Source organism: Bison bison, unplaced genomic scaffold (genome assembly GCF_000754665.1).
Source record: "Bison bison bison isolate TAMUID 2011002044 unplaced genomic scaffold, Bison_UMD1.0 scf7180017864472, whole genome shotgun sequence".
NCBI lineage: Eukaryota > Metazoa > Chordata > Mammalia > Artiodactyla > Bovidae > Bison > Bison bison.
Window position 1 is genome coordinate 9,017,003 of NW_011495033.1, and position 12,475 is coordinate 9,029,477.

Genomic DNA, 12,475 nt, shown 5'->3' on the forward strand with positions numbered 1-12,475 from the left:
GGAAGTCAGGGCCCAAGGGGGGCGCCTGAGTCCTGCCCTCCTGGGAGATGACGGGCTGCTGGCCGAGCACCAGGAACACCAGCTCCTCCTTCTCCCGGCACATGTCGGTAGAGATGTCGTGGAGGCTGAGATAGTCCCTCAGGTCCTTCACCTTCATCTTCATGAGCTCCTCCCGCCGGAAGTCCGTGGCACGGAAGCGCTGGCAGAGAAGGCAGAGGCGGGGCCCGGCCCCCACTTGGCTCGAACAGCTGGTACAGAAGTTCTTCTTACAGTCCAAGCAGGTCTGCTGCTTAAGAGCGAGAGGCAGAGGAAACCACGTCAGACCGCGAGGACAAGACAGAGCGTGGCAAGGGCTGGGCACGACCGCCCCTGTGACTCGGCCTTTCACCGAGCTCCTGCCCTACCCAGGGGTCGGGCCGCCGGGCAGAGTTTAGGGTCAGAGCCCCGCGGAGGCAGCAGGGCCCCCGTGGGTCTCCGGCAGCCAGAGGCAGGGCGCCGCGGGCAGGACTCCACTGGCGGCTCACACCACTCATGCTACTCACCGGTAGAGAAACAGAGGCTGTTAACTGAGAGTAACAGCTTTAGGATAAGAAAAGCCCCGCCTTTACGAAGTCTCCCTCCCCCATTTCTTGTGGTGTCACCTTGGGGCTGTAACTTGGCCTCTCTGGCCCTCAGTTTCCTCATCTGTAAGGTAGGGGGTGATGAAAGCAACTACTTCATAGGACTGTTGTAAAGTTAAGAGATAATGCACTTAGCATATCCCACACGTGAGTCTTCCTTAAGTGTTTAGTGTTTTAATTATTATTTCTAGGAAATACAAGCCAATGAGAGAGTCAAGATTCAAATCAGTATCGTGGAGCAACTCCCCTTCAATAATTGTATTTTGTTCTATACTTCTCAATACTGTACAATTATAATCTTTGATAATTACTACTCCAAAAATATATATATTATTAAATGACTGAGGGGCTACTATGTGCCAGAGCCCATTCAGTTCTCAAAGCGACCCTCAAAGCAGGTATTTTCCTGCCTCCCTGCTTCCAGGACAGAGCATCCACGGCCTGGAGAGAGGAAGGCGGATCCTGAGGGGCAGGCAGGGAGCAGTGGGTCTGGGGTCCACACCTGAGGCGGTCTGGGTTTGCTGCTCACGCTCATGCTCTTTCCACCAGGCCACGGGACTGACTCAGCCCCACGCCAGCCCCCAGCCGTGCTGAGTCAAGGGCCTGGCTCTCCCTCTCGAAGCTCCCGGCCCAGGGCTCCGTCTGCAGACGCTGGGGCCCAGGCCCCCACCCTGCCCCGGGAAGGCCCACTCCAAGGCTGGGAGCGCGGGGCTGCGGAGAGCAAACCCAAGACAAATACTTAGTCAACGACAGGAGGCCCTCCGGACACGAGGGGGGAGCTCTCGTCTGTGGAAGTACAGGGTGTCTCGGGCGGCTGACGAGAGGGCCGGGCAGACGAGCTGGCACTGCCTGGCAGCAGCTACTCCCGGGATTGCGAACAACACAGGGCACAAGGGCGTGCTCAGCCCCCAGGAGGCAGCTCCTGGCCCCTCGGCCCGGAGGCTGAGCAAGCGCAGGGACATCTGATGAGCCCTATTCCGGCCACGAGCGGGCCACACACCACCACAGGGGTGAGCCCTGAGCCCCCAGCGCTGGTCCTGGAGGGGTGCTCACTAATCCTTTAGAAAAATTAACAACTTTTCATCCTGGGGTGACTTCAGCATTAACCTAAATCTTTCTTCCCCCTCTTTTCTAAGTATAGAAAGCTGTTCAAGCAAACAAGAATGCCCAGGAGACTCAGATTCCCAGAGTCGAAATCACAGCCCCTTTGGTGTGGTGCTGAAGGAGAAGTCTGCAGAGCGGAGGGGGTTATATTTAGTCTTTTCTAAGTGTCATTCGGAGAAGGCAATGGCACCCCACTCCAGTATTGGAGAATCCCACGGACGGAGGAGCCTGGTAGGCTGCAGTCCATGGGGTCGCTAAGAGTCGGACACAACTGAGCGACTTCACTTCCACTTTTCACTTTCATGCATTGGAGAAGGAAATGGCAACCCGCTCCAGTGTTCTTGCCTGGAAAATCCCAGGGACAATGGAGCCTGATGGGCTGCCATCTGTGGGGTCACACAGAGTCTGACACGACTGAAGCGACTTAGTAGCAAGTGTCATTCGAGCAGTAAAGGGAAGCGAACATAACGCTGTGACTGCTGACACTTGGAAGGACACATGTCAAGCTCCCTCACTCTCCACACAGTGATAACCACACAGTACAATGTTCACACGGCTGCACACGCTTTAGAACAGTTCTGGGACCAGTCGCCACTCAGATGGAAAGGAGATGTTTTGGGGTATTTGGGGGGTTTGGTCACATCTAAAGCTTTTCTAGTGGGTGATGAGATGTGTTTAGGATGATACAGTGAAATTACAAGGCTTCCATGTCATAAAGCTGTAGGTCCTGACGTGGAACATTGCTTACATCGGTACAGTTTTGACAAGACCTAGCTTGACACAACTGAACAGCCCTGAGTTGCTCCATCAGCCAGATCTAAACAACAGCCTTCTACGGTGTACAGTGTACTGGATACCAGATCAGAAAGCAAAGACAGCAACCCACCCGGCTCCTCTGCACCCCCCAGGGGCTCTGAAGTCCCGGCATCTGAAACACACCCGACAGGAAGCAGTAAGCCAGTGCTCGCTTGAGGCTAAAACCCCAATTTGAAGAGTCAGGAGAGAACAAAGGAGAAGGAAAAGGCAGCTGTCAACAAACGCTGGCAGAACAAGTAAAGGAAACACCTAAGTATAAATTCCAGCAAATGGCACACACTGAGTAGCAAGGTGGCAAGAAAGATGACCTAGGGGAGCCTGGGTGCCCGCAGAGACACCCAGAGCACGGGGGGCCAGCACGGGTGCCGGCGTGTGGCTCCCCCTGCCACCCCACCCTTCCTCTGCTACCCCCCACCCCAGCCCCGTTCCCTGGCACAGGCCAGGCCGACGTTCTCAGCCCTCCTCCTGCCGTCCTGCCCAGAGGCAGCCCCTCCTGGGAGGGAAAGGGCAGCAGGGACATGCTAGGATTAAGTCCTGGCTGGCTGCGTCCCCGCTGGGGGAACTTGTGCACAACAGACAGCTTCCCAGAGCATCAGATGCTCATCTGCAAAGTCGGGTGCTCAGGACTGCTCAGTGGCCAAGAATCTGCCTGCCGATGCCAGAGACACAGGTTCGATCCCTGGTCCAGGGAGATCCCACGTGCCGCGGAACCACTAAGCCTGTGTGCCTACACGTACTGAGCCTGCGCTCTAGAGCCAGGGAGCCGCAGCCAACCCTCAGGCCCTAGAGCCCGAGGTCCACAAGAGGAGCCACACCATGAGAAGCCGTGCACCGCAACTAGGGAAAAGCCCTCGCAGCAGCGCAGACCCAGCACAGCCCCAAATAATAAATACACAAGTAAACTAAAAGTCGGATGCTCAGCCTACCTCGAAGGACTACTCAGGTACTGCATGAGCTAATGCACGGCGAACCTCAGCATGAGGTAGGCACCCCACACATTAACAGTCACCTCTAGTTCCCTTCCCCTTGGGCCAAGACTGAGGAGCCACCCCCTCTTTCTACTTGATTATCTCTTCCATGTCTAAAAACACAACCTTCCTGCCAGGCCACCCTATCCTCCCCTTTCTCCAGTTGGTCAACTAAAGAGGCTAGGCGCCAAACCCCCTCCAAAACCGTCAGGGCTGCATGCAGGTATCACCAGCACAGACAGGATATATCGCTTCCAGCCAGTCCTGTCCTGCAATTTCCGAAACTGGAAGCTCCAGGAAGCCAGGGCTCCATATTTTTCACATCCTCTCTTATAAAGTCCTTAGTGCTCACTGGGCTTTGTACCAGTGAGCATTCAGCAAATACTGACCACAATGAAGAAGGAAAAAGAGACAGGAGGATCCATGTCATCATTTCAATTCAACCACTTCAAGAAAAGACATTTTGAAAGCTTGCAGCTGTTAAATGCCAAACCCTTGAGATAAGATGCCAATCCACTTAAGCATGAAATTACAAGTGCAAAACTCTCGTAGGAGAAAACATCCTTAACATTCACAGAATTCACTGTGAATTACACAAAATTAATTCGTCCCCTCGTGGCAAGCAAATATTGTACCAATAACCATCTTTTATCTTCCAAATGGAACTTTGTTTCCCCCTACAGAAGCTCTTCTTGGGACTTGCCTGTTGGTCCAGAGGTTGAGAATCTGCCTGCCAATGCAGGAGACACAGGTTCGATCCCTGCTCCAGGAAGATTCCACGTGCAGCGAAGCATCTACTGAGCCCATGTGCTGCCAACTACTGAGCCTGCACTCTCGAGTCTGTGCTCCGCAGCAAGAGGAGCCCGAGCAACGCAACTAGGGTAGGTAGCCCCCACTCACCGCAACTAAAGAAAGCCCAATCGCAGCAACAAAGAACCAGCACAACTAAAAATAAACAACTTTTTTTAAAAAGTTCTTCTTCTTGGTACAGAAGCTTTCTTCCCGCCTCCTCACACAGCTGCGCCTTTGCCCTCATCTCCCTGTCAGCCTTCGAGCTCCCTACTGTGGAGGGATGACTCTCTTCGTCTTTACCTTTCCAGCCCAGGCAACGCCTAACACACACTGAATAATCTATTTTTCACTAAATTAGAAAAAAATTACTTTATTTTTTAATTTTGGCCACGCCAGGCAGCTTGCAGAATCTTAGTTCACCCACTTGGGCTCGAACCCACACCCCCTGCAGTGGAAGCGCAAAGTCTTAACTGCTGAGCCACCAGAGAAGTCCCTGGAGTTCCTTATTTTACTCAGTGTCACGCCTTATTTTAGTCAGACTGATACCCTGCCTTCTTCAGTTTGACCTTCTCCTCCTCCATTTCATCCGTCTTCGTCAGTCGTGTGCCCTTGTATCTTAGTAGCTAAAGTGCCTTTTGTGTCCGAGTCTCTTCTTTCTCATCTGTAAAATGGGTTGACAGCCACTCCTTCACAGGGTTCTGGCACAAAGAGCTGGTCACCAGATCGAAGCTGCCTGGACCAGTCTCAGCCTCCCCCAGACCAGGCTCTGGGCACTTCCCGCTGGTGTGCAAGAGCTGCCTCAGTGCCTCTCCTACGGCTCCAGCAAACCACCCTCCTCGTGAAGCCATGTCCACTCCCTGAAACAGGGTCAACCAGGCTGCTGCTTTGTTCAGAACCCTTCAGTGCCTCCCTGTGGCCTGGTGGCTACAGGCTCCTTCCTTCCTGTGGAAGCCCAACGCTGCTGCCCTCACTCCCCAGTCCCCTGCACCCTGGAACAGGCCGTGCACTCTTCCCAGGTCCAGCCTGCATCTGCTCCACCTCTGGTGCTTTTACCTCGGCCACTGGTGCCAATCAACAAGCCTCCCTCGTGACTAGAATGATCCATTTACCAACAGTGCCGGGTGACCTAATACTTAACTTATGCAACTGACTCTCGTTCGTTCTTTGTAAATGGGGGCCTCCTTAACCAGACAGTAAGCTCCCCAGGGGAACGCCCTACGTCTTGGCCCTCTCTCCACAAAGCATGACCTCTAGCTGCTAGCACGCTGCTGGGACAGAACCGGGCCCTCAGTGAAACTCTTCAACGTTGGAAATGCCAGCCGTAGAGTGATGAAAAGTAGAAACTCTCTGATCTACTTCCTCTTTTGCAAATTCTTCTCAACAGTCCAGTCATTCATTCATTCATTTGAAAAACTGTATTGCCCACCTCCCATATCAGTCTAGACAGACACTGGGAAAAACTTGTGGGCAAAACCGACAGAATCCCTTACTCTGTACCATCTGAGAAGATAGGCAATCCACAAACACATGTATGTTGGGTAGTGAAAACCGCTATGAAGAAAATAAAGCACCTTCCCATCCCCACCCAACCATCCCTCTTTCTTCTGGGGCCGGTTCCCCCATCCATCCACTTTCTCTCTTCTGGCTGACCAAGGTCAAAAATGTGCTAGATCTCCTGATTCTCCCAAGTTTGTTTGTTTTTTTAAATTGGAGGATAATTACTTCACAACACTGTGACTTTTTACCGTCCCTCAGTATGAATCAGCCACAGGCATACATTTGTCTCTCCATCCTGTACCCCCGCCCTTCTACACCCCAACCCTCCAGGTTGTCACAGAGCACCAGCTTTGGCAGCCCTGAGTCACGCGTCAAACTCCCAATGCTGACCTGTTTTACATATGGTAATGTATGTTTCAATGTTATTCTCTCAGATAAGCTCCCAAGTTACCACCACTTATCTGTGCTTTCTCTCCATTTCCACTCCAGAGTATAACTGACTTTAAAAAAAACGAAAGGGGGGGTGTCAAACCTACTGCAAATTCATGCTGCTGCTTTTCTTTTTTTTTTGTCTGTGCTGCATGGCTTGCAGGATTTTAGTTCCCCAACCAGGGAGTGAATGGGAAAGTGCAGAGTCCTAACCACTGCACCACCAGGGAATTTCCCATGCTGCTTCATTCAGACAAGGGTTTTCCCTATTCCTTTCTTGCCAGTTACTTTGCCACTTCTACTGGTTGTTCCTAGCATTGCTCACAATGTAGAGATGCACGTGCTCTGACCATCCAACAGACTCCTGATGTGCTTATGGAGTCCTTGAAATGACTGATTTAGATAAGGAGGACAATTTCTTCATCTGTTAAATAGGAAGACATAACAGTAGCATGTACGTTACAGGGTGGTGTAAGGATGCAGGGACACCACGCATCTGAAACGCCTAGCTTGGTGCCAGGAACAGGACCCCACAGCCCTCCTTCCATCACCTCCGATGCTTAGTCCACCCACTGTCTCCACCCCCAGCAGCACTGAGACCGCATGGCCCCGAGTTCCTCCTGCTCTCCACCTCAGTCTCCATTTTCGGACTGAACCCCTCAGTTCACGTGTAAGAGGGGCGCCCCTGCCCACAGAGCCACAGCCACCTGGCTTTGGCAGCCTCTCCCGCTGAGTTCTAAGTGACTGGGGTAGCCGAGCAAATCACAGCAGAGCTTGGCTGTGTGCTCCCCTTCCCCGCGTGGCAGTGAGGTACAGGCAAAATGCAGCCTGCGAGGCAAACTGCCCATCCTCCAGCATCTCACAGGCACAGAGGGGTGGCTGGTCAACACTGCGAGCTGCAGAAAGTCTGACACGCTCTCTTCATGGGGAGGACTTGAGAGTCAGAGACATATGTTTGAATCCTGGCTCTGCCTTTTAATAACCATGCAGTTGTGGGGCACTACCTACGCAGAGGGGAAAGAATGAGTATCTTCATGTCTAAGAAGATATTTGTCAGGAACTTGACAGATACAGTTTCCTTTTACTGTTAAACTTTAAGCCTTAGTTTCTCATATGTAAAGTGGGAGGTCAGGGCCCCTGAAACCTACATCAAAGAATGTCCCTGGGGGTCCAATGGTTAAGACTCTGCGCTTCCAATGCAGCGAGTGCAGATTCAGTCCTCAGGCAGAGAATTAAGATCCCAAATTCCATGTGGCACGGCAAAAAGAAACCCAAAACAAAAAATCTACATCATAGAGGTCCTGTGAGGATTAAATGAAACCAAAACTCTACAAATCACTTAAAATAGTCCCTGGCATACAGCAGATGGTTTAGAAAGTATTTTTTCCTCTCAAATTTCCCATTATCGTCACTGGAACATCACCTCCTGGGCTGCACAGTTCTCATTCTGTAGAGTTTTTTCCCAGGTCAGGGCCTTCAGCCCCCCAGCGTGCTTGCCCAGACAGAGGGGAAGTGCACACCCATGCACATCATCGGCCCAGCCAGCAATCTCACTTCCTGCCCACTACTCTGGAAACCGCTAACATGCATTTTAAATAATATGGCTACAGTAAATAAATAAGCTCCAGTCTTCACCTTGTCAGGGTCCTGATGTATCTGAGATGTTCCTGACACTGCCCTCAATTAAAAGAACAAGTTCATCTAGAGTCAGGCTTTTTACCACGGCATCTAATGAAGGAACAGCAAGTACCTGCTGCACCCCAAGCATCGCGCCGGGCCCCCTGAACAGCTTAGCTCACTTTATTCCCAGGACACTGTGAGATGTGATTTACATACAACTATGATGGCATCCGGTCCCATCACTTCAGGGAAATAGATGAGGAAACAGTGGAAACAGTGTCAGACTTTATTTTGGGGGGCTCCAAAATCACTGCAGATGGTGACTGCAGCCTTGAAATTAAAAGACGCCTACTCCTTGGAAGAAAAGTTGTGACCAACCTATATGGTATATTGAAAAGCAGAGACATTACTTTGTCAACAAAGGTCCGTCTAGTCAAGGCTATGGTTTTTCCAGTGGTCACATATGGATGCGAGAGTTGGACTGTGAAGAACGCTGAGTGCCGAAGAATTAATGCTTTTGAACTGTGGTGTTGGAGAAGACTCTTGAGAGTCCCTTGGACTGCAAGGAGATCCAATCAGTCCATTCTGAAGGAGATCAGCCCTGGGTGCTCTTTGGAAGGAATGATGCTAAAGATGAAATTCCAGTACTTTGGCCACCTCATGCGAAGAGTTAACTCATTGGAATAGACTCTGATGCTGGGAGGGATTGGGGGCAGGAGGAGAAGGGGACGACAGAGGATGAGATGGCTGGATGGCATCACCAACTCGATGCACATGAGTTTGAGTGAACTCCAGGAGATGGTGATGGACAGGGAGGCCTGGCGTGCTGCAATTCATGGGGTCACAAAGAGTTGGACATGACTGAGCGACTGAACTGAACTGAACTGAACTGATGATATCCCCACTTCAGAGTTGGGAAATGAATCTCAAGAGGTGAAGTCATACAGCTAGGAAGTGGCCAAGCTGCTATCTGAATTCAGATCTGCTGCTGCTGCTGCTGCTGCTAAGTCGCTTCAGTCGTGTCTGACTCTTTGGGATCCCATGGACTGCAGCCTACCAGGCTCCTCTGTCCATGGGATTTTCCAGGCAAGAGTACTGAAATAGGGTGCCATCGTCTTCTCCGGAATTCAGATCTAGCTGTGTCCAAATCTCTGCCGAGATGCTTTGCTTTTGCTTGGTTAGTTTTTTTTGGGGGGGTTGTTTAGCCATACCTTGCGGCATGTTGGATCTCAGTTCCAACTCTTTGCAAGTTTCAACTTAGCTCCAACTCAGTTTGGATCTTAGTGCTGACTCTTTGCAACCCCATGGACTATACAGTCCATGGAATTCTCCAGGCCAGAATACTGGAGTGGGCAGCCATTCACTTCTCCAGGGGATCTTCACAACCCAGGAATCGAACTCAGGTCTCCCATATTGCAGGCGGATTCTTTACCAGCTGAGCCACCAGCCAGGGAAGCCCTTAGTGCCCCAACCAGGCATCAAGCCCACGCCCCCTGCACTGGAAGCGCAGTCTTCACCACTGGACCACTAGGGACGTCCCCTGCTTAGTTAGTTCTGATACTCGTGTGGAAGGACGGGTCGGGTCTGGGTTGCCAGCTCTGCACCGGCAAAGGGAAGGGCAGGCATCAAGGAGGGAAGGCCTGCCCGAGGACCCGTGGCTACACTGGCTGAGCAGGCCCAGAAGTCGACACTCACCTTCCTGGCCATGCTTGCGAAGTGAGTCCCACACGCCTTGCAGCTTGGTTCTGAGCCCGTGGGAGAAGGGAAGGAGCTGTACCCAGGGTTGGAATAGGCCTGTGTCCTGGCTCCCTGGGGCGGTGAGGCCTCCTCAGGCTGTCCATCCAGGCAGAACCAGTTGCAGCAGGTTGCCCACATGATAAGATCTGATGCAAGGAAGAAAGGGGAGAAAGGTCAGAATTAAAAAGACACACCTCAACTGGGTTCCCACCCCCGCGGGCACAGGTGAACCGCCATATAGGTCTACACCTGCCGCCAGAGGCAAGGTGAGGACGGGCTTTCAGGGGCCACATCCGCACCTCCCCCCGGCTGCCCTTCCAGTAAAGGGCACGCACAGACAGCTGCCGCCAGGACAGGCCAGCTCGAGTGGCCGAGCCGACCTGCCACCTTTGAAAGGGTGCTGATGTTTCTTTGGGTTTCATCTGAGATCTTTACTTCAAATAACATCTTTTGTCTTAGCAATTACACGTGGCCTGACAGCTCTGTCATTCAGGAACATAACCTTGCCCCTAGAGCTCAGGCAGAAAGAACTCTATCCTACATTTCCACACTCAGACTGACATGGGGCGGAGGGATCAGTATTTCCTTTACTTAGATGAGGCAACCCAGGCTCAAAGGAATCAACGTCATACCTAATTACAGAGAACTGAGATTCGGAAAACCCAGTTCTTCTGACCCTCAACCTAACGTTCTTTTCCCTGTATTACGGTGCTCCCTGCAGAATTCGCTGACAGCTCTTACATGTGTACCTCCGACTCGACATCAGCTTCTACCACGGCACCTGTAATACCTGCAATACTTATGCTTTTTTCTACACCTAGGCCATCCAATCTTTGAGGGCTGCTGCTGCTAAGTCGTTTCAGTCGTGTCCGACTCTGTGCGACCCCATAGACGGAAGCCCACCAGGCTCCCCCGTCCCTGGGATTCTCCAGGCAAGAACACTGGAGTGGGTTGCCATTTCCTTCTCCAATGCATGAAAGTGAAAAGTGGAAGTGAAGTCGCTCAGTTGTGTCCGACTCTTAGCGACCCCATGGACTGCGGCCCATCAGGCTCCTCCGTCCATGGGATTTTCCAGGCAAGAGTGCTGGAGTGGGGTGCCACAGGGACCACTTATTCACATCAGTCCTGTGCACACAGCAGACGCTCCACAGATATTGGCTTCCTTGCTGAATCAGTGCCTCTGCGGACTTCTTAAGAACTTTTGGGTTATTATTCCCATTCTAAGTATCAAATATAGGAATTAGGGGCAAGGGGGTTGATGCTTTTTTTTGAGATCACCGAACAAAGAGGATCCACTCTCTCAAATGTCAGAATAAACTAAACACTACAAGGGGTTCCACTAAAATGCCAAGTGCTGCTGTGATAAAGTAAGATGTGCTGTTCTCAGTAGACCGAGGCAGTCAGGGTGACCTTGTAGGGGATACGCTCAAGGGGATAATGAATGAAACATGTAGCGTATTCATAATCAGCTCACACAAAAGAATGGTACTTTCAGCTCTGCCTCCTTACTCACTCAAAGTGCCTTTGTTAGCTTGGAGTTCAAAGACCGTAGTGAGCTGGAAGAACTAAGAAGCCACTGGTTCCACCTTAGTTATTTTTTAAGAGGAAAAGAGGAAGGCCGAGCACAGTGAAGGAGCTTCCTGGTTCACGCAGATATGACCTTCAACCTCATGATTACTCCAGAGTCTTTCCAGCTTCCTAACACTGCCTCCAACACATGCATTCATTTCTGTAGGCATATCCCATTAACACCTGTCTCAGCTGCCTGCCTGTGACCCTGAGAGCAGGGACCATGACAGTCATGCAGTGCCTGGCAGATGGGCGGCTCAACCAGGACTCCTGAATGAATGAATCGCATGCAGTATTTAAAGCTTAACTAACCACACAGGCATTCTGCTTCCTGCACGTCAAAAACACATCTCTCTGGCTCACTGTCACTCGTCTCAAGACTCTCAGTTCCCAGAAAACAGGGACCTAACCTGTCTTATGAATTCACATGGTATAATGCAGCCAAGAGCAGTTAAATAAGCGAGTTATTTGTTGGCAAGAGACTGGAAGCAACAGCAGAGTATTAGCCCTTTGAAAGAGGAAGTTTGTAACTCTTCAAAAAAAAAATCACCTGTTGAGCTTCCCTGATGGCTCAGAGGTTAGAGTCCACCGGCCAGTGCTAGACAAACAGACTCAATCCCTGATCCAGGAAGATCCCACATGCCTCAGGGCAACTAAGCCTGTGCAACACAACTACTGAGCCTGTGCTCTAGAGCCCGGGAGCTGCAACCACAGCGACCTGCACACCCTAGAGCCCGGGGTCCACAAGAGAGGCCCCCGCAGAGAGAAGCCCATACAGCAACTAGAGAGCAGCCCTTGTTCGCCACAACTGCAAAAAAGCCTGCTCAGCAGTAAAGACCCAGCACAGCCAGAAATACAAATAAATACATAAAATTACTTCTTTAAAAAATATAAGAAAAAGACCTAAAAAACATCCCCAAAAAAGATGTTTATGGAAACATCTGAAACAGTGTGGAATAATACAAAGATCATAAAACCTGGAACCAGAAGACTTGGGCTATTACCTACTGCCAACAAGTCGCAGCCTTTCTGTGCTTCATTTTTCTCGTCTGGACATTCTTCAGTCCGTAAGGCACTAAATGAACCTCAGTGACTGTCACTAGCATTATAACAATGCTGTCACTGCAATCTCTCTGGGAAGGAGCAAGTAAAAAGTAAGCCTAGAGGGACTTCTCTGGTCATACAGTGGCTAAGACTCCACATTCCCAACTCAGGGGGGCCCAGGTTCAATCCCTGGCCTGGGAACTAGATCCCCCATGCCGCAATGAAGATCCAGGATCCCGTGTGTCACAACTAAGACCCGGCACAGCCAAGTAAATAATG

General features: G+C 51.2%; 1 protein-coding gene across 4 annotated transcripts in view; it reads right to left on the reverse strand.

Moving 5' to 3' along the window:
• The window catches only part of RFFL (ring finger and FYVE-like domain containing E3 ubiquitin protein ligase), a 58,966-nt gene that overhangs the window by 14,974 nt on the left and 31,517 nt on the right, over positions 1–12,475 (reverse strand). For 3 of the 4 annotated variants that reach the window (XM_010861495.1, XM_010861496.1, XM_010861494.1), the window contains exons 2-3: positions 9,542–9,729; positions 10–289 (exon numbers count right to left, since the gene is read on the reverse strand). In XM_010861495.1, the coding sequence (XP_010859797.1) occupies positions 10–289; positions 9,542–9,721 (460 nt within the window). In that variant the 5' untranslated portion in view covers positions 9,722–9,729. The remainder of the gene's footprint in view (positions 1–9; positions 290–9,541; positions 9,730–12,475) is intronic. The other variant, XM_010861497.1, reaches the window with a different exon arrangement.